Raw genomic sequence first — 23,307 nt, 5'->3', positions numbered from 1 at the left:
AACAAGGAGCGCAGGTGCCGCATGAGGAACGGAAAAGAAACGCATGCGAATGGACACAAACGGATTGAAAATTTTGTTATACGTTAAATGCCCGTTAACGCTATACGGTGTAGGGTAACTGAGACTTTAACTCTTATAACAGATTATTTAGTCAGGTTAAGTTATTTAATTATACTGTTTTGAGAGGCTTGATATTGAAACAAGCTTTCCAACTTAAATGTATATTTCTCAATAATTGAAGTATTGAAGCTTCATTGGGCAAAAAAAATTGAAACACTGTTTTCTGTACTCAACATTAATCTAAGTACAGAATAGGACAATGCATGATGATTTAAATTTTATTTATTGTAAATAGTTTTTATTTACAGGAAAAAAACATTTTGCTATTGAAAAAGAACTGATTACTGAATCGAAGCATTATACTGATAAATAACAGCTGTCTAACATTTGTAAATATTTCTAGAAATATTTAATTCTAGTGATACAGTAATTAAGAAATAATTTACGCCAAAGCAGTGTTTTAACATTATTAATGCATGTTGGGCGGTTATACATCAGGTGTAATAATTTCACGAGGGCGCAGCTCGAGTGAAATTATTTCGAATGATTATAACTGCCAGATTGTATAAATAATTTTGCTATAGAAAATTTACTTTCTAATATGTCTTTGTCGTAAAATTTAGACCAATATTATGGAACTGTTTCCTCGTGTATGCATGGCGTGTCATCACGCTCCTTTGTTTATACACACCAGGACTGGAAATGGTAATACATCTTGCGGAAGAGTTCAGTTTCTGCGAAAATGATGGCAAATTATTCTGTAAAGCGAATATACTGGATTAGTATGTGCGTAAATTAATCTAGACAGTTGTGCAGTGCTACATTTCGTTTTAAAAATACTATTAAGTAAAATACTGAATCAAATTTGAAAGCACTATTTATAGATGCATACATGGTGCTAAATATCATGTTGACATGACGTTAACATAATAACGTTGTGATGATTAATGCATTGCTAGTCATATTAGAATGAATATTTAACTCTGAGGAAAATATCATGTCTTGAATACAGTTTTTATGATTCTCTTAAAACTGAAACACTTACTAAGCAAAAGAATATAATTTATAAAGATACATTGTGATTGGCTAGCCATTTTTGTTCAGTGTAATTGTGAGTCTGAGAAATTACTAAAGTTTGAAAACTTTAAATGAATAAAATGGAAAACAATTATGTGTTGTTTCTTAGTGTGATAAATATTTGCAGGTATTTTTGAAAAGATAATCAGCAGATAAAGCAGTTTCATTTGTTATGCTATGCTCTGTACAGTGAACACTACTTTTGATTACTGTGAAAGAAATTAAAGGGCCCTCTTCTTGTGTCCAGCCATCAAAAACCATGTTGTTTTACTAGATGCATGAAAAATATTTCCTTCTAAAAAATAATAAGCTCAAAAACAAAAGCTTTGGATGACCTATACATTTTAAGGGCTTACTTATAATGACACTTAGACTCTTTTCGAAGTCACAAAGTTTTATAATAGTAAACAAAAATGACTGCGAAAAAGTTTTAAGTGACATGGTTTTAGTAAGATTCATTTTATTCAATGATTTCAAACATTACAAAAAACTAGGTACAAAATGATGAATTTTATGTTTCTTTAAAAATAAAATACAAAATCACTTAGAATTTTGCCGCGCTTACCTTTTGGCAAATTTGTATCTATTTAGAGTGCGAAAAAGTTCTAAGTGACATTTTGATTAAAGTTTCTTTTCTGTCAGACATTTCTTTAAAAATTCCACTAGATCTAAAAAAAATAAGGTTGTCTGTTAATCCATCAGAGCCAGGGCTCTTACCATTTTTCATTTCAAACAATGCAATTTTACATTCATATTCGGTTAATACGAAAGACCCGTGGTGACATTTCAACTTCATTATTTTACGATTTCTGCTTCATAATTTCACGATTTCCACTTCATTTATTCACGAATTCACGATTTCTGCTTCCTGATTTCACGATTTCCACTTCACGAATTCACGATTTCACGAATTCACGATTTCACGAAAAAAACTTCACGATTTCTTGATTTTACGATTTCACGATTTCTTGATTTCACGATTTCCACTTCATGAATTCACGATTTCACGATTTCCACTTCACGAATTCTCGATTTCATGAATTCACGATTTCACGAAATAAACTTCACGATTTCATGATTTCACGATTTCTTGATTTCACCATTTTTTTTATTTCACGATTTCCACTTCATGAATTCACGATTTCACGATTTCACCCCACTAAACTTTACGATTTCATGATTTCTTGAATTCACTTGTTCCATTTGGCCAATCCATTCCGTTACTCTACATTCAATGAAGTGTAAACATAATGAATGGTCTGGGTTACAGAGGATGAGTTTATACTTCTGCATACGTCTGTGTGGAGGTTGGGGAGGGATATTGGTGCCTGTACCAACTCAGTATTGGATACTTTTAACACTAAAAAATGTATGAACAAAATAAGATGCCCAAGTAGCTTTTCTGTTTGAGACAATTCCAAAATATATAAGTATGTTTATTACGCCCACGCCATTTATGGCGACGGAGCATTAAGTCTTGCAGTTGTCCGTCCGTCATTCCGTTATTTTGGAATCTGTCTTTCCGTCCATAGACACATTGGTTTCCCTTCATTTAAAATAGAATGCTTACATGGATTGAATTTATATTTTGTATGCATATCCTTTCCACGCCAGTAACGTAGTAAAACGTCTAAGCCGCTTTTTTACGTTTTAAATGGCCATCTTGGTAAGGCCGTACTCTCGATCAAGTCAGTTTGCATACCATTTACACAGCAGGTGGCAATAGCTTACATGTGAATAAGATGCATCGCTTTTCATTTAATAGCACAAAGATGGGGAGCTTACTAAAACCGGAAAAAGGGACTGGAACAATTTCACATTTTAAGCAATAATGCATTCTATAAGTATTGTTTGTAAGTCTATTTCCTCATCAGTTGGCATTTTCGGCCAGTTTTCACTTCCACCTAAACCTGGTTGTACACTTATATAACACGGCATCTTACATCTAGCGAATATCACCCGCGGTTTTCTACGTCATACATTAGTCATGTGAATAATAAAATCGCGAAAAGTTGAAATTGTACTATAATCATGAAATCGTGAAATCGAGAAATCGTGAATTATTGAAGTGAAAATCGTGTATTCGTGAAATCGTGAATTCGTGAAATCAAGAAATCGTGAAATCGTAAAGTTTAATGGTGAAATCGTGAATTCATGAAGTGGAAATTGTAAAATCGTGAATTCGTGAAGTGGAAATCGTGAACTCGCGAAATCGTGAAGTTTTATCGTGAATTCGTGAATTCATGAAGTGGAAATCGTGAAATCAGGAAGCAGAAATCGTGAATTCGTGAATTCATGAAGTGGAAATCGTGTAATCAGGAAGCAGAAATCGTGGATTCGTTAATTCATGAAGTGGAAATCGAAAAATCATGAAGTAGAAAGCCTGAAATAATGAAGTTGAAATGTCACCACGGGTCTTTCGTAGGTTAATAATCCATCGCATTAATCAGTGTCTTCTTTGCTTAATAAGAAGAATATCATATAGTCTTTTATAAAAAAAATGTTGTTTCTTTTAAAGTTTTTTTTTTCTGTTTCTGTTTCCAAAAACATATGTCGCTTATTTGACTATACTTTATTTAAAGCTAAATATACAAACTGGCATCTTAGTGTTATTTAGCATCAAATAAGGGGAAATTGCTATGTCTAAAACATACGTCTTACTAAAATTATTGGCACTTTGTATTTGTTAATGCTGGTGATTCATTTAGCTAGCTTTTTTCTGTTAATGGCATTTGAATAGTTGATCTTTCATTTAATAGCACAAAGATGGGGAGCTTACTAAAACCGGAAAAAGGGACTGGACCAATTTCACATTTTAAGCAATAATGCATTCTATAAGTATTGTTTGTAAGTCTATTTCCTCATCAGTTGTCATTTTCGGCCAGTTTTCACTTCCACCTAAACCTGGTTGTACACTTATATTACACGGCATCTTACATCTAGCGAATATCACCCGCGGTTTTATACGTCATACATTAGTCATGTGAATAATAAAATCGCGAAAAGTTGAAATTGTACTATAATCATGAAATCGTGAAATCGAGAAATCGTGAATTATTGAAGTGGAAATCGTGTATTCGTGAAATCGTGAATTCGTGAAATCAAGAAATCGTGAAATCGTAAAGTTTAATGGTGAAATCGTGAATTCATGAAGTGGAAATTGTAAAATCGTGAATTCGTGAAGTGGAAATCGTGAACTCGCGAAATCGTGAAGTTTTATCGTGAATTCGTGAATTCATGAAGTGGAAATCGTGAAATCAGGAAGCAGAAATCGTGAATTCGTGAATTCATGAAGTGGAAATCGTGTAATCAGGAAGCAGAAATCGTGGATTCGTTAATTCATGAAGTGGAAATCGAAAAATCATGAAGTAGAAAGCCTGAAATAATGAAGTTGAAATGTAACCACGGGTCTTTCGTAGGTTAATAATCCATCGCATTAATCAGTGTCTTCTTTGCTTAATAAGAAGAATATCATATAGTCTTTTATAAAAAAAAATGTTGTTTCTTTTAAAGTTTTTTTTTCTGTTTCTGTTTCCAAAAACATATGTCGCTTATTTGACTATACTTAATTTAAAGCTAAATATACAAACTGGCATCTTAGTGTTATTTAGCATCAAATAAGGGGAAATTGCTGTGTCTAAAACATACGTCTTACTAAAATTATTGGCACTTTGTATTTGTTAATGCTGGTGATTCATTTAGCTAGCTTTTTTCTGTTAATGGCATTTGAATAGTTGATCTTTACTGACCCCTATTAAACTTGATATTTTCTCTTAATCATCGAATATAGTTGCATATAAACAGTCGTGAAATTAGAACGGAAGTCAGTACATCATTACAAGCTAGTGAATCGTTCCCTTTTAAAAGCAAAGTTATGAAATGTGAGATCGAAAGACAGGAAACCAAGCTATCAATGTATTTTCCTTATGCACATAAATATCAGAATCTCCATCAATATATTCCTGTATATAACTTGGACTTAGCCGTAACTGGTATACTCCGCAGGTAAAGGTTCTAAGTTGCTCCTCTGTGAGTTTTGGGAAATAGTCTAAGTCTTCATCATTTACAGCAGACCATTTTGCATTTCCGCGCTCTAACTTAGTTTCCTCGACATACGTTTTAAGCATGTTTACTTGAGAACTCAAGTGACGCATGTGTGCTGCTAACTGAATGTCACTTTCTTCAAGATTTGCCAAACTTAAAGGAAGTAAATATTTGTTACAAACTGCACATACTATACGCACATAGTCACCAGTATATGGTACTTGACTGGTAGGTAGCACGTGGTCCAGGTATTTCCAAGCTTTGATCCTCGCATTAGCTGACTCTACAACCCATCTTATCTGAAATTAATGTAACAAACTGATAAATACTGTTCGTGTTGATATGATTTTTTTTTATGAATAACACTATGAGGAAGGTTGCGATTTCATACGTATACGAGCATGCGTACTCGTATGCGAACGGGAAAAAATGTCCCTTTGTAATTTCAATCAGTTTCCGAAATAACACAAAACAGATTCTTAAATTTTAAAGTGTATATTTACCTATAACGAGCAAATAGCGGACACTTTTAGCAGATAAAATAATACTACTGCACATACTGACATTAGTGTGCAAACTTAATTAGCAGTTCTAAATACACATTTTACATTTACAATACTGGACATTTGACATTTCAAGTGTTAATGTAGCAGCAGATTTTCTCTACTTATACATCTGTCTAACATATATTAAGGTTTTATCATTCATAGCCGATGAGCTTATAAAATTGATTTGTTAATCCTTATCATGCTGGACACAATTGATTCAGCCTTTGCGACCAGTGTAGATCATGATCAGCCTGCACACCCATGCAGTCTGATCAAGATCTGCTCTGTTTGCCATACAGTCAGTATCTTTTTGGTAAGCACCCCTTTTAACAGTTAATAGTACTGTCAAAACTAAATGATGGATAAGTTCATTATGGTAATTTAGCAGGGTAAGGGTTAATAAAATATAAGTACCTTTGTCGCCATACGACTTGAATTAGCATCATCTGTTGGCATCTGTTTTGCACCTTTAGTCATGAATGCTGGCATCTCTGCTCGTAAACCGAGATCTTCTAACAAAGAAACAGAATCTCTAAATCCTCGGTCTACAACAAATATATCTTTCTCTTTCACAAAGTTTCTTATGTACTCCGTATTTGAACGAAGCATGTGATTTAAGATTGCTGCATCATTATGTTTACTGTCAGCAAAGAACGGTCCTACTATGGTTATGAAATACCAAGTTGTTGTCACTACAACCATAGGTTTTACTAACGGTCGACCTTTGTGTATGCTGTATGATCTTCTCTGAAACTTAAAATTGCCACTTTACTGAATATAAATGTACGTACCGTCTAAAACCAGAATCATCTCATCTTCTTCAGCACCAAATAAGTGTTTTGCAAGAGGTCTTGTATGTTGTGAAATAATAGTATTTCTAGTGATACTTTCAAGTCCAAGATACAAAGGGACAAAACTCCTCATCAGTGCTTGCCTTACAGTCCTAATAGCCCGTCGCACACTTGATTTACTTACCCTGAAAAGTGTTGCTAACAATTTATTAGACATTCCGGACCGTAGTTTTAATAAAAGCAGCCCTACCGATGTCCGACTTGTCCGTGCCGGTGTAGCTTTTACTTTGTCCTTTATATGTGAGAATAAATCATTGAACTTTTCGAGACTAAGTCCAGTTAGATTTCTCATTTCTTCATCCTTTATATTGTCAAAGTCCAATATGTTTTGTTTCTTACAGCACATTTCTCTCATTTGCTTCAGTAAATTCAGAATAGTTGTTCTATTAATAAACGATTGCTCTGTAACTGGTATATTTCGTAAACACTCTGGTCTAAGCATACATGTTTTTTCTTCAATGTGACTTGGGCAGCATCTTGCTCCAGCAGGAATTATAACATTATGATGAAGAAATGCAGCAAATCGGGCAGGTGCCGAAATAACTATAAGTTTAGGTCCTGGTTTCTTGCATGCCAAACACCGTGCATGTGTTTTTGGTGTAGATGGTATATTTAACTTTACCGAAGGTGGACTGGCTGCAGGAACAGATGAATTTGAAGCGGTTGGGTGAAAATCTGCATCCCTGGTAGATTGAGAATCTCTCTTGCTATTGTTCTGCTTAGACTTTGTACATATATCATACGTGTAATACTTGTGTTTACATTTGTTGCATATGATATCTTTTTCTGAACTGAGCTCGATAAATAATGCCTTTCTGAGGTATTTCTTCACATCTTTGTTTATAATGCGTCTTTCCTTTGGTTTGGTTCGTTTGTTACACACAACACAGTTGTAGTGTTTCGTCATCTGTAATGAAGCAAACAAATCATTGCATTTTCTCATAGAACATGTGTATAAATAAATCCAGAATGGGCAAGATTAATATAACTCCAAATGTACCAGACGTTTTCTTCAATTACTATTAGAAATTATTCCGGGGAATACAACCCCCACCCATTCCAGATGAGCATGCTCTATACTGCCACTCCACAAACTATCCTGATAATGTGTACCTACACATTCATAAAGAACTTGGTGCTGTGATATATTTATAACAAAAAGGTGAGAACACCAAAACGTTTTTGGATTTTGATGAAGATGCGTAGGTTATCAGTGCTTTTAGAATATATCAGATATTGATGCCTGGTAAGCTTATATAATTTTAGTAACATTTGACTGAAAAAAGAAAACATAGAAATGTAAATCACATGACAATAATATGTTACAGATTTTTTTTACTAAATATAGTCTTCAATGAAACGTCAACAGAAATTCAGTTATTACAGTGTAAGTTTTATCATTTCGCAGTCAGAAAACATGACTGTAATGATCCTTGCATAATTATTTATGGTCATCTTATTCAATAATTCTTGTTCAGCAGACACAACTCTTGCAAATGATACCAAAAGACATAGGGTCATAAGGCAAGGAAATATTGCCTATATGTTGATCGGTCGGATACCTTAATTCAGATATTCAACAGTAATAATTAAAACAGTATAGGAGTTGCATCAAGAGCAAGTACTAAACAGACTGATAGAAAAGCGTTAAAAAAAAGGAAAAAAGTTTCAAATCGGATTCGAACTCGGGTTTCCGGATTGAAAAGCCATCATGCCATCCGCTACACTACAGAGGAATTAGTTACATAATAGTAAATTAATGTACTATTTAAAAATAAAATATTATCTAGTAATATTCATTTTACATCTACCCCTTTTTTTCAACGGGCTGCATACTCTGTTCTAAACGTTATTTCATTTTCGCACTACTATAACGTCATGTCTATGGACTTTGTATGTAACGCAGCTAACGTTAAAACCTACTACAAATTGCACGGTACAGTTTGGCACATTTAGTGATACAGAATCCCTTTTCACAGTCATCAAAATTCCAACAATGAACTATGTGAATTCAGTGTATAAAGCCAAACAATGTGTGGAATTAATTAGCTTTTCAAGCCTGGGATCATTGAATAAGAAGCGATTACGAAAGTCGGAACAAAATGGGGACGAATGTTGTCAAGATTTTAGCGTCTGCAAAAAAAAAAAAAAAAAAACGAAAATAATCAAATAAAACGTTACTTACCTTTCTTGTGAATTTGAATTCCTTCAAATATATACTTAATCCATTATTTAACGTATCATTTACACCAGTGGTTCCACTAATAAAACAAAAAAGTTCATTGTGTATCTATTTTTAGCGTGACGTTTGACAGATTTTCTTCCGTTTCGTACTCCGACTTATTCGCTCCTTCTATTTTCCTACGGGTGGCATTAAGTGTCGTATTTGCTTCTTGCAACAAAATACTTTCTCTGTTTGCATAATTATTTTTTGACCTTTATTCGTCTTAAAATTAATGTTTTGATGTTAAAAACTGCCGAATTTATGAGTCATTCTCCCGATAGGTTAATAAAAACTGGCAGTTCAAGGTATTAGAAAAAAGTAAAATGCATAATGAGCGCAGGTGTCGACAAACTTAAGATTTTCACAGACTATATATGAATATACAACGAATTTAAACACAAAAAATAAAAACTGTCGACAGATGCGCTGATATCTAAATTTTGATATGAACATGGAAATAACAATAAAAAACTTGAAAATCGCTGATTTGGGGTATGTTTGATACGATATATCTGCTATATTGCAATCAATATTTTGACAACAAATGTCTTTTTCGTACAGATTAAGGTATAAACTAATGAAAAATAGTAATAATTTTGAGACAGTAAATACTGTAGTAATTGTCATAATCTTAGGCCAAAACTACGGGTTAGTGAATCTAGCCCTTCAAAGAACTTAACTGCTGAAGCCCTAAGGACAGGAAGAACAAAGGGAAGAAATTCAAAAAATAAAATCTATGTCGTCAGAAAAAAACTGTAAGTCCACAAAAAATGCTTACCAGGTATAGATATGTCAAAATACACCTAAATATTGGAGGTATCATCCATGTTGTACAACGAAAACGTGGTCTCGGTTTTTCCCTATGACCAATAATAAACAAGAGGGCCAAGAAGGCCCGGTATCGCTCACCTGACCTATTGACCTAAAGATCATCAAGATTAACATTCTGACCAAATCTCATTTAGATGTCGTTATACATTTGGCCTCTAAAGTGTTAAATAGCTTTTCCTTTGTTTTGACCCAGTGACCTAGTTTTTAACCCAACATGACCCAATTTCAAACTTGATCTAAAGATCACCAAGATTTACATTCTGACTATGTTTCATAATGATATAGTCATAAATGTGGTGTCTAGAGTGTTAACAAACTTTACCTTTGATTTGACCTAGTGACCTAGTTTTTGATTCCACCTGACCTAGATTTGACTGTGACCTATATATCATCAATATTAACATTCTGACTAAATTTCATTAAGATATGGTCATAAATGTGGCTACTACAGTGTAAACTAGCTTTTTCTTTGATTTGACTTGGTGACCTAGTTATTGATTCTATATGATATAGATTCAAACTGCATTTTAAGATTGTCAAGATTAACATTCTGACCAAGTTTCATGAAGATGCATTTATAAATCTGGCCTTTACGGTATTGAAAAGTTTTTCCGTTGATTTGACCTGGTGACCTAGTGTTTAACCCCTGGTAACCCTATATCAAACTCGTTCAAGACTTTATTGAGGGTAATATTCTGATTAAGTTTCATAAAGATTCGACCCAAATTGTGACCTCTAGAGTGTAAACAAACTTTTCATTTGATTTGACCTGGTGACCTAGTTTTTTACCCAAGATGACCCAATATCCAACTCGTCTAAGATTTTATTGAGGGTAACATTCCGACTAAGTCTCATTAAGACTGGTCCAAAACTGTGACCTCTAGAGTGTTAACAAGCTTTTCCTTTGATCTGACCTAATGACCTAGTTTTTAAACCAAGATGACCCAAAATCAAACTCCTTTAAGATTTTATTAAGGGTAACATCCTGGCTAGGTTTTATTAACAATGGGCCAAAACTGTGACCTCTAGAGAGTTAACAAGCTTTTCCTTTGATTTAACCTGGTAACCTAGTTTTTGACCCAAGATGACCCAATATTAAACATGTCCAATATTTTATTGAGGATAACATTCTGACTAAGTTTCATTAAGATTGGACCAAAATTGTGACCTCTAGAGTGCTAAAAATCTTTTCCTTTGATTTGACCATGTGACCTTGTTTTTGACCCCAGATAACCCAATATCAAACTCCTTCAAGATTTTATTAAGGGTAACATTCTGACCAAGTGTCATTAACAATGGATCAAAATTGTGACCTCTAGAATGTTAACAAGCTTTTCCTTTGATTTGACCGGGTGACCTAATTTTTAACCCCAGATGATCCAATATCCAACTTTTCCAAGATTTTATTGAGGGTAACATTCTGACCAAGTTTCATTAAGATTGGGCCAAAAGTGTTACCTCTAGAGTGTTAAAAATCTTTTCCTTTGATCTGACCCGGTGACCTAGTTTTTGAACCAAGATGATCCAATATCAAACTCCTCCAAGATTTTATTAAGGGTAACATTCTGACTAAGTTTCATTAAGACTGGGCCAAACTTTTGACCTCTAGGGTGTTAACAAGCTTTTCCTTTGATTTGATCTGGTGACCTAGTTTTTGACCCCAGATAAACCAATAGCAAAATGTTCCAAGATTTTATTGAGAGTAACATTCTTTCCAAGTTTCATTAAGATTGGACCAAGATTGTGAGCTCTAGAGTGTTTAAAGTCTTTTCATTTGATCTAACCTAGTGACCTTGTTTTTGATTCAAGATGATCCAATATCAGTCTCTTCTAAGATTTTATTAAGGGTAACATTCTGACCAAGTTTCATTAAGATTGAGGCAAAATTGTGACCTCTAGAGTGTTAAAAAGCTTTTCCTTTGATTCGACCTGGTGACCTAGTTTTTGACCCCAGATAAACCAATAGCAAAATGTTCCAAGATTTTATTGAGAGTAACATTCTTTCCAAGTTTCATTAAGATTGGACCAAGCCTATGACCTCTAGAGTGTTTAAAAGCTTTTCATTTGATCTAACCTAGTGACCTTGTTTTTGATTCAAGATGACCCAATATCAATCTCTTCTAAGATTTTATTAAGGGTAACATTCTGACCAAGTTTCATTAAGATTGAGGCAAAATTGTGACCTCTAGAGTGTTAACAAGCTTTTCCTTTGAATCGACCTGGTGACATAGTTTTTAACCCCAGATAACCCAATATCAAACATGTCCAAGATTGTATTGAGGGTAACATTCTGACCTAGTTTCATTAAGTTTGACCCCGAAGTGTGACCTCTAGAGTGTTAACAGTCAAACTGTTGACGACGGACGACTGACGACGGACAAAGGGCGGTGACAAAAGCTCACCTTTGAGCACTTTGTGCTCAGGTGAGCTAAAAAGCTACAAAATAAGCCACTTATAGTAACATTGAAGGGAAGTAATTCAACAAAAAAATTACTGAAAGTGAACAAAAAAAAATCTGCCAAATAAAAACAAGAGCACCGCAATGCAGTGCAATATACACATGAAAAAAAGTCAAATGACTTTTGACCCCCAAGTTTGTCATTGACCTTGAAGACAACAATCCGAAACATGTGCTCTGCATAGCATCTCAATATTGTGAACATTTGTGCCAAGTTTCTTCAAAATACTTCAAGTGGTTCAAGAGTAACAGAGCGGACACGAAACAAAGTCATATGACAGTTCCTAACTGTGACCTTGACCTGGAAGCAAGTCATCCGAAACATGCTCTCTGCATGTTGTCTTGACGTGTGATGTGGTGAACATTTAAGCAAAGTATCTTTGAAATCCTTCAAGGGGTTGAAGAGTTATAGAGCGGACACGAAATTGCTGACGCACGGACGGACACCAGCGTTATAACATAATACATCCCTTCAGGCGTATAACTAGGTAAGGTAGAGTTATGATTCTTTGATGGTGCACTTTGTCTCAATGGCTTCTAAGTGAATGTTCAATCAAATGCCATTAATACTTTTCAAGTTATACTCCGGACAAAAGTGTGATGGACGGATGGAAGGACGGACAAAGCGGCAACCATATCCTCGCCCTTCGGGGAGCATAAAAAGCAATACATTGTAAGATTCACTAATTCCACTCAAAGAAGCTTACATGTTATAGTCGGTAAGTCCATGTAAGACAAAATTTCTAACTCCTGTTCGCTCTTTTTGACTTTCCTCGACTGTAACGATAGCAGGCTCATCAGAACTTTTCAACATCACTGTTCACATGGTGCACGACTCCCTGTGAAAATAAGTTCAAGAAGTAAAATAAATACAAGCATAACCATTCGTTTGCAACAGATTTGTAACATATGAAACAAAAGCAATAACTGCCTTTGATTGTTCACCTGGATTTCACATCTAAAACATATTGCAGGAGCGACGAAATCTGATTTTGGCTTGCTTGTCCGTTTTTGTCATTTGCTATTTTTTACTTGTCCGTATGACAGTTATATAGTAAATTCTGGTCAAATTTCACTTGTCCGTACAAGCTTTGGGACCACCTGGGCAATACGAACAATTGAATGTGCAGTCCCTGGCTATTGTGATGATTTAACAATTTTAGAAGTTTCAAACAAGATAGTTTTCAAAGCAAGCTCTATATACTTAAAAGATACACTCTGGAAAGCCTTATTTTGTATAATAAAGGGAAATCATTTAAAAACTAGGTAAGGTAGAGTTAAGCGGTTTGACGCTGTACTTTGTCTCAATGGTCTCTATGATTATGTGAAGTTTCAATTAAATGCCATTGATACTTATCAAGTTATACTACGGACAGTAGTGTGAGGCCTTATTTTGTATTATTAAGGGAGATAATTCAAACACTAGGTAAAGTAGAGTTATGGTTCTTTGACACTGCACTTTCCGTCAATGACCTCTATCATTTTGTAAAGTTTCAATGCAATGCTTCTAATACTTTTCAAGTAATGCTCTGGACAAGCCGTATTTTGTATAATAAAGGGAGACAATTCAAAAACTAGGTAGGGTAGGGATATGATTCTTTGACAATGCACTTTGTCTCAATGGCCTCTAAGTAAATGTTCAATCAAATGCCATTAATATTTTTCAAGTTATACTCCGGACAAAAGTGTGATGGATGGATGGACGGACGGACGAACAAGGGGACAACTATATCCTCGCCCTTCGGGGAGCATAAAAAGCAATACATGTAAGATTCACCTATTCAGCTCATAGTAGCATACATATTATAGTGGGTAAGTCTATGTCAGAAAAAAATTGTAACTAAATGTGGCCTCTAGTCTGAGTGTTAATAAGCTTTACATGTGATTTGAGGATATTACCTAGTTACCCACATGACCCAGATTCAAATTTGACCTAGGAATCATGAAGATAAACATTTAGATCAACTTTGATGAAGATAGTGTCATAAATGTGGCCTCTAGAATGTTAACAAACATTCTTTTGATTTGAGTGGGTGACCTAGGTTTGGACCCCACATGACCAAGTTTCAAATTGGCCAAGAAATCATACAGATAAACGTTCTGACCAAGTTTCATAAAGATAGGGTCATAAATGTGGCCTCGTGCTCAGGTGAGCAAAACACATATCTGAAGATCCATATAGTAGTAACAAAACATTCCTAGGTCACTATACGTCCTTGAAATGATCTGTGACACTGAAATATACAAATAAAAGCTGTAAACCTTACTGATAATGAAATATATCAATATATATATATATCAATAAGTGAATTGAACATTAAAATCCATTGAATTGTTTAAGTAATATTCTAACACGATTCGATTCATTTTCCTATTAAACAAAGAAGGCTGAAAACAGCTGGTAACGTGTTAGAATCGAAATGATATATCTCATTTAGTGATTTGCTCTTAAATAAAGTTATTGTTTGTCGTTCAGATGCGTATTAATATATCACTCGGGCTGCGCCCTTGTGATATAATTCCTTTGCATCTGACCTCCAAACAATGATTTATTCAGCGACAAATCACTAAAGAAGATTTTTGTTTTCTTTAATGAAACAGAATTTTTTAATCAAATGTAACTGTGTTTAATTTGTATGTTCAATATTTTGTAGACTTTTATTTGATATTAAAATCTAAACAAGGAAGGTGCAGTACAATGAAATAGCTCCTGGCTTCAAATCAACCCAGAGGCAGAATCTGACAGCATTAATCCCAAGTCATGTTCTGCATGATTAAAAGGCAGATGATATAAAGTAAATTTATAATTTTAAATGAAGTAAAGAAATCAGTGGCAGAATTAGGTTGATATGTTAATTCTAATAACAGATTTCTGATTAACTGCATGGCTTAGTTTTTAAGACCTACCTTAGGTACAGCTTTCATAGCTAGTCTGTTTGCTTCATATTGCCTGAGTTATCATTCCATTTTACATTTGTATTTTGTGAATGAATATCCTAAAAAACAGAAAAAATCTATGAAAGTACATCAAAGTCAGCTATATTGTGAAAATTCTATGTAATAGCAAGGGCGTAACTACTGTTACACACAAATCGCACATGTGTATAATTTTTTGTCAAATTACTACCCTAAAAAGCAGCCAGGCTGCACCAAATGAAGTCAATATTTCAAACATTTTCTGGAGAAGATCCCCTATACCCCCATCGGAAAGATGGGGACACCCACTCCAACACCAATACCCTTTAATGTGCGTATAATTCAGATCGTCCTGGGTACGCCCTTGAATAGAATACAAGGATATAAATTAGCAGGGGCCCTAAATGCCAACACCTCATGATCAGATCATTAAAGAGGCTTATCAGCCATATACCTTTTATGGATTATCCCTTAATCCGTGTGAGGTAAAGGAGGTTAAATTGGCTTCTGTTTAGAGTGGTAAAGAGTAGATATTTTTTTGTGTATGGTTGAAAAAACAACTCATTTTATTATTCAGCAAATCTTGAGTAAGTTGTTCAGTATTAACGTGGAGAACAAATTTCAAAGTAATACTGTAAAATCATTTAATTTCATAGGAATTAAGTTTCGTAGTTTGGACCAAAAAAACAGAAGATGGAGTTTTCGTTGTTATTTGGATCATTTGGAATTCTAATTGTATAGATTTATTTAACTAAGAAAGAAGTTTAGCAAATTATTCCCCTCCGAATATTAATGATTTTACAGGATGGTCTGGACCCACATTTAACAACACTTTTTCTATGACTAAATTTCACTAGTACAGAAATCCTCAAACAAATGACAACTTCAAGCCTGGTATTCTTTTAAGAAAAGATCTAGTAACATAGAAAAAAAATGACAATCTTGAACCAAAATTCCTGAAAAATCAAAACAGGAGGGAGACATCCCCTCCCGCCCTGGAAAAAAATCCTGGATCTGCCCCTGCAATTGTTAACTTCTAGTGCTTTGTTTTAATACCCTACTATGAGAACAAATGAATGAAGTTATAATGAACTGATATCTGTCAATAATGTGTAAACAAAATTGTACTATACATACAATATGTTATAACAAAACACTTAGATTAAAATGTGTATATATAAAAACCTATAGTTGTTTACATATAGCATTTTATGGCCGATTATCCAAAAGGTATCATATAAGTTATTTAAAGTAAAACAAATCTATACAAGTCCGCAAAAAACACTTTACCAGGTAGAGATAGGTCAAAATACACCTAAAAACTAGAGCTGCTTTTGAGAAAAGCGAATGTCTCCCACAACTGCCTAATCATCTAATTAGCAAGTCAGTCTTTATATTATACTGTTTACTCACTACAATTCAAGGGCCAGAACTCCAAAATGCCTGAAACGATTTGGCTAGTTATCAAACTTGGCCAAGGTCGTCTGGTCAAACACATTTTGTGTAAGTTTGGTGAAGATCGGATGATAAATGTTTGACTTAGAGAGCGGAAAGAGTAAAAAGGCTGATTTTTGGTAATTCAAGGGCCGTTACTCCAAAATGCTTGGATCTATTTGGTTAGTTATCGAACTTGGCCACCTTTAACATTACAATAAGCATATTCTAAGTCGAAAAGGGGCCATAATTCAGTCAAAGTGCTTGATAGAGTTACCTCCTCCTTTTAACAGACGGGTGTCATGATGGTAGACAAGTATGCAAAATATGAAAGCAATATCTCAATGGACTTTGAAAATATTTGGGGTGGTACGCAAACTTAAACATTTATTCTAAGTCAAAAAGGTGCCATAATTCAGTCAAAATGCTTGATAGAATTGCCTCCTCCTTTCTACACACTGGGGTCATGATGGTAAACAAGTATGCAAAATATGAAAGCAATATCTCAATGGACTTTGAAAATATTTGGGGTGGCACGCAAACTTTAACATTTATTCGGTAATTCAAGGGCCGTTACTCCAAAATGCTTGTACCTATTTGTCTAGTTATCAACTTGGCCAACTTTAACATTACAATAAGCATATTCTAAGTCGAAAAGGGGCCATAATTCAGTCAAAATGCTTGATAGAGTTGCCTTATAAAGAGTTAAAGAAGTTGTACAATGTGAAACAAGTGTATGAGAAAGTGCTTAAACACATCCTTACTATATCCTATGGGACTGAATATTTCCCAATATGAAACATTTACCCTTCAAAATTCTTAATATTGGAGGTATAGGCTATGTTCCCAAAACAGAAAGAAAAAACCCTGAGAGCAGACACGAAATGGCCCAGAAGGCTCAAACCTTTGACCTTGAGTTGAGACCTTGACCTTGAACCGACATGGCTGACTCCCACATTGTTTTGATGAGGTGGTCATTTGACCCTAGTTTCATAATTATCCTTCAAGTTTGTCCTTGTCCTTGAAGAAATCCATCCGAAACATGTGCTCTGCGCAGCATCTCAATGTGGTGAACATTTGTGCCAAGTTTCTTTAAAATCCTTCAAGTGGTTTAGGAGATACAGGGCGGACACAAAATGAAAGGCTCAAACCTTTGACCTTGAGTTGTGACCTTGACAACATGGCTAACTCAAAGGTTCTGCACATTGTCTTGATGAGGTGATCATTTGACACAAGTGTCATGAAAATCCTTCAAGGTGTTTAGGAGATACAGAGCGGACACAAAATGTTAAGGAAGGACGGATGGAGACCATTCCTATAACCCCCACCACTCGTGGCGGGGAATTAACAAAATAGAATGAATGCACATATTCTCCGTACTGCCATCTATCTATTCATGTACCAAATTCTATGAAAAAATATATTGCACCTTTAAAGTTATCGCTTGATCCGACTTGGTTTGGATGGACTGGCAGTCAGACAGACAGCAAACCAGAAGTCTGTCCCCACAATCCCCAGTCCTGCTGAAACATCATTAAAGTACTAAAAACATTTCTTTAACTCATTAAGGACGCAGATCGCATTTATGCGTTCATTTTTATCTCTTATCGAGTACCGCATGTCGTATTTATCAGTCAAAAGATAACAGGCGTGTATGCCGAGGATCGCATAAATGCGCTATCCGCCTGATAGTACGGTATGCCGCGTGACGTGATTTTACGTTTGTAAGAGTACTAACGATTTGACTGCTGTCAAAGTCAACCAATGAAAATATTTTACTCTAAAGATTTATAAAACCCGGAAGCGATCAAAACAATCAAAATATTTATTATCTGAGCATGTATTTTCAATATTCTCATCACTAAATATCGGAATTAGAAAGTTATTTCTAGGTATTGCCTGTTTTATCTTCTCATTCTAGTATGCTGCAGAGTCTTTCTTTTTGATTCAGTATTTTTTATTTTATTAAATAAAGTATAATTTTGTTCTTTCATAACGTCATTTGCTTTAAAGTTTAGCAACAGATGATGTTTAATATAAAATAATCAAATAATGGCTGTTTTTCTATGTCCAATCTTTCTTGAATATTGCAGTTTTCCATATTCATGTTACTTCAGTTGGCCTGTAAAACAATTTTGCAAATAAAAATAATAGTAAATTTTAAATTATTGAATAGATCATAAATTGTAGTATCAGTTGTGAAAATTTCAGTTTTATTTCATCTGTTATAAACAGATGTTTGTCCCTAATATTGATCAAAGGATGCCTAGATCTTATCGATTATTGATTATCAGTGAAAATCCACAGGCATACAAAGCAGATAATTTGATAAGTGGCTCAGGAATGTATCGGAAAATTGATACCAGTAATTAAGCGGCGATATGGCTGCAGGTATTAATGAGTTAACCAAATATTTCAATGTATCAAGATTTATTGTATATCTTACATCTCCACCAAAGTATTTTTTTCAATGAGTTCTAGTGCTGCCTTGTACACAGTCTCGTTCTCCTGGTTCTGTAAACCCTCCATCTTGTCGAGGCCGCCAGCTTCCTCCACCATCACAGTGTGGGCATCTAGCACGTTCTGACCAGTACGCTCAGCTGCCTATAAAAAAATAAATTGAAACAATATCTTTACTAGCATGCAAAGCAATCAGTTTATACTGTGAAATCATTAACGTTCCTAATTACCACGGATTTTATCATTTGTTCAATCCACAAACTTAAATCCAGATAATTACAAATACAGGAGGGTCATTGACGCTAAAGCGCTCACCAGTGTACAAGACTTCAAGTGTGTCTGTAAAAGCAGAGTTAGTTTTCTTCTTTGTTACCCTTCCGGTATATTATATACATGCCACACGTATCTTTGAACCTATGGCAATAATTTGAATAATTACTATGGAAATTACAAATCTGATAACACAGGCAAAATATCAAGGGTTTAGCTACTGTTGATTCAGAGAAGAAAATGTTCAATGTTTGTTTGTTTGTTTTGGGTTTAACGCCGTTTTTCAACAGTATTTCAGTCATGTAACGGCGGGCAATTAACCTAACCAGTCTTCCTGGATTCTATACCAGTACAAACCTGTTCTCCGCAAGTAACTGCCATCTTCCACTCATGAATGATCAGAGGTGGAGGACGACTGATTTCAGACACAAGGTCTTTTATGAAATCGTCATGGAGAACATACGCCCCGCCCGGGGATTGAACTAGCGACCCCGCGATCCATAGACCAACTCTAATTTTTGTCGGTGGCCAAAATATTTCATGTTTCCGGTTTCTATTTGAGTAACTGTGTGCAAAATCAAGTGAGACCAAGACCAAAAGCCAGTCGGGATGTAGAAAGTGCTGCTTAATTTAGATGAGCTAAAAAGGAATGGATGTTTTTTTATTTATTTTTCGGGGTGGCAGGGGAGACAGGGTGAGGGTAAAAAACTTCACATGTTGATTATAAATACTGATGGAAAATTAAAAATGAAACCTTTGGCCTACTGGCCTCTAATCCTACGTGGGTCATCTACTGGTAATGACCAACCTCCCTATCAAGTTTCATGATCCTAGGCCTAAGCGTTCTTAAGTTATCATCCGGAAACGGATTGGTCTACTTTCCGACCGACTGACAGACAGACCGACCGACCGACTGACATCTTCAAAACAAAATACCCATCCTTCTTCAAAGGGGAGCATAATAAAAACGAAATGTTTGGGGGATGCATGATCGGACTGGTGGGCATAGCTGAGTGGAGTAGTGAGGTGGGGGAATGGTACAACATTGCATGTTGATAAATATTCATGAAAGGTTTGAAAAAAAATAATAAAGAATGAAAAAATTTCGGCGGGGTGGGCGGGGGGGGGGGGGGGGGGGGGGAGGAGGTGTAACCAAGGCAAGGGGATGACAAGGTGTGGGTACACAACTTCACTTGTTTATAATAAATGTTCATGGACAAATAAAAGAAGTTTAATGAAATTCTACCAATTGGTTGATTTGTTTAATATGTACAAACATGTGGATTTTTAAACAATTAAAGGGCAGTAACTCTGAAGTTAGTAATGGAGTTCGGACGAAATTGTGTGTGCTCAACTATACATTATTGTGATCTAAATTCAATTTAAGTTTCATACTTCTAGGGCAAATATATCACAAGTTATGAAGCAGAAATTGCAATATTTATAGTACCCTTAGCTATCTTTGCTATATACTGTAAGTTAACACAAGAATATTTTAAGGGCCATAACTCTGGTGTTACTTGGACAATCTGCCTGAAACTTGACGGGCCGCATAACCTCGTAGCGGTGAAGATGTATATGAAGTTTTATTTAAATTTTCTTAACCGCTTCCTAGATATGCCTCCGGACGGACGGAAAGACGGATGGACGGAAAACGCCAAAACTATCCCTCCGACTTTGTTCGGAGGATAATAATAGAGTATATTAACATTTTCACACAATGTGATACAGATCTACACAGCAGTTTCACAGTAACTGCAAAAACACTGGTTTTCAAATAAAATGTTGTATCTGCAAACTTGTACGGGGTGTCTAGTCTTGATTTACTTAGAACAAGTGAACCCTTTATGCAAACAGAGAAGACCCTGATCATTCGTCGTGTTTAGTTGCGTCTGATGTTGATCTTCAGTGTTCGCAGATGCTAGGCATCAGTTGTTTAAATAAAACGTGTCCAGAAATGTTTCCCAGGTGACCCTCTACCAAGAATTACATGTTTCTGCCAAGGTATTTCAAGCTGTTTTTTCAAATCATTTGTTTTACATACATTTATGTAGGCAAAGATTTGAAAATCCGAGTCTGAGAGCTTCTCTATTTAGTATCACACAGATGAGCGTTTCATCATTCTGTAAATCCTCGTGTTATTTTAATAGATTTTATTGTTGGAAACTTGTAATTATTTTTTCAGAAATATCTCAGCTTGTAAGCTTCGAAGCTATTTTCAATTTTGCAGAAAATTAATGCTGAGTACTATTACATAATTGAGCCATGTCACGCAAATAGGTGTCTTCATAACGTTTGGTAAATTTTTGACAAGACTTAGTGAAGATCCAGGCTTTCCTGTGCAACAGGATCATAAAATTGCTTCTTGAGACAGTATAGGTCTTTTGTGACTTATTAGCATTTACAGTGTGGACCCTGATCAGGCTGCGCATATGCGCAGACTGATCAGGGCTCACACTGGTTGCAAAATCCTGCAGATTACCAAAGGCACTTGTTAGTGTGACATGGCTCTAATATTACCAGGCAAATTCATACAATCATGGGCTCATGGCTTATAATGCACGGAGGGGCACCTGTGGTCTTCCTCCACCATTAAAGCTGGAAAGTCGCCATATGACCTATCATGTGTCGGTGCGACGTTAAATCCAACAAAAAAAGAAACAAAAACAAAAAACACTTTAAGGACGATGAATTTAATATTGTGTAATGTGTCATTCTGTAATGTGACAAATGGCTTATTTTGTTGTTTTTCCTATCCTTTACTTATGAAAATGGGAGCATGACAAAATTAGGTCAATGATGCATTACCATAGAAGTTTGTGACTCCTCCCTGATTACGCTGTTTTGTCATATGGGAGGGATGTGTGCTTCGGAGAGGGGAAGGGCATGACAAAACGCCAAAGTTACTATTTCATTTATCGCACCTAGCTGCGTGTGGTCATGTGCTTGCTTTCTGGCTTCTCATTTTACTGTCTGTTATTTTTGAAATTTTGATAAATTTGATTGAAGTTATTGTAATAAACTGACGTTTTGTTAAAAAACATCTAGTCAATTTTGTCATTTTCTATTTGTACTAAAGACTTAAATTTTTGAGTGTATCAATACATTTGTCCACGAAAAAAAAGAAACATGTGGAAATCTCTTTTTCAGACGTTTTTGAAAATGATTCTTGATAATATTCTTGACCGACCCATGCCACGTGACTTCAATTTGCAAATCAAACTACTTGATAACATCTACATCTACATCTTTCACCCACCCGTCGATTTCCGACTATCACTGGGCGGCGCTGTTATAGAAACAGTGGTTAAAGAAATGTAAAAGACAGTATGCTACAACTAAAACGGGACAGATGCAATAGAATAACATACTGACCACCGCCAACATCTTTTTAAAGATACTGAGTCCGGCCAAAAGTTTAGGGTAGGTCGGGATACTTGAAACAAACAATGGAAACAAACATTTTTTTATGCCTTACACAGTCACTTTAAAAGCAACAGGACTCTGCAACCTGGTAATGCACTGCACACCAATATTGGCTATAGGTTAAAAAAGATTACGAAAGTTCTGTAACGTTTAATTTACTGAAATAATGAAGTGGAATTCATCAAATGGCCTGAAATATTAAATTTCTGTTGAAGGTGTGGGAGGGGCGAAACTGGTCTGAATTTAATTTATCTAGTTAATCTGAGAAAACCAACATAGTGCATTTGCAACCAACATGTAACTGTTCGCTTTCAAACTCTATTGCAATTAGAGAAATGTTAGCAAACAGTATGGATCCTGACCAGACTGCATGCACGGATGCACAGGCTAGTCTCAGTGGTCTGGATCCATGCTGGTGGCAAATGCACAATTTTGGTTTTCTCATGCTGCGGCTCATTTATCACCTAATTTATAGCTTCATTTTAGCATAAATTCCATAATTTCTTGTATGAATTTTATGTCTGGATATAATGAAATGTGTACAGTCAAGAATTAATGCATATCGCGGGTTCAACGCAATAAGGGCGTAACTACATTTTTGAAAACTTTACAAGAGAAGAAAAATAAACTATATTGTTTTCTTCTGTGTTAAGTCACATACAAATTTACCAAATTTTTTCATTTAAAATTAGTCATTTTATATGAAAC

The 23,307-nt window shown here is 35.1% G+C and overlaps 1 protein-coding gene across 1 annotated transcript; it reads right to left on the bottom strand.

The window, feature by feature from the left end:
* Positions 1-6,155: 6,155 nt before the first annotated feature.
* On the bottom strand, positions 6,156-8,946 carry LOC123529717 (uncharacterized). The gene is made up of 2 exons (XM_045310219.2): positions 8,766-8,946; positions 6,156-7,487 (listed from the first exon to the last, which is right to left on the bottom strand). Exon 2 carries the CDS (start codon positions 7,485-7,487, stop codon positions 6,498-6,500), a length of 990 nt encoding a protein of 329 aa, XP_045166154.1. The 5' UTR covers positions 8,766-8,946; the 3' UTR covers positions 6,156-6,497.
* Between the last annotated feature and the right edge of the window lie 14,361 nt (positions 8,947-23,307).

This window comes from Mercenaria mercenaria, chromosome 13 (genome assembly GCF_021730395.1).
Source record: "Mercenaria mercenaria strain notata chromosome 13, MADL_Memer_1, whole genome shotgun sequence".
Lineage (NCBI taxonomy): Eukaryota > Metazoa > Mollusca > Bivalvia > Venerida > Veneridae > Mercenaria > Mercenaria mercenaria.
The sequence above is the reverse complement of the archived record's forward strand: the minus strand, read 5'-3'. Positions and strand labels throughout refer to the sequence as shown.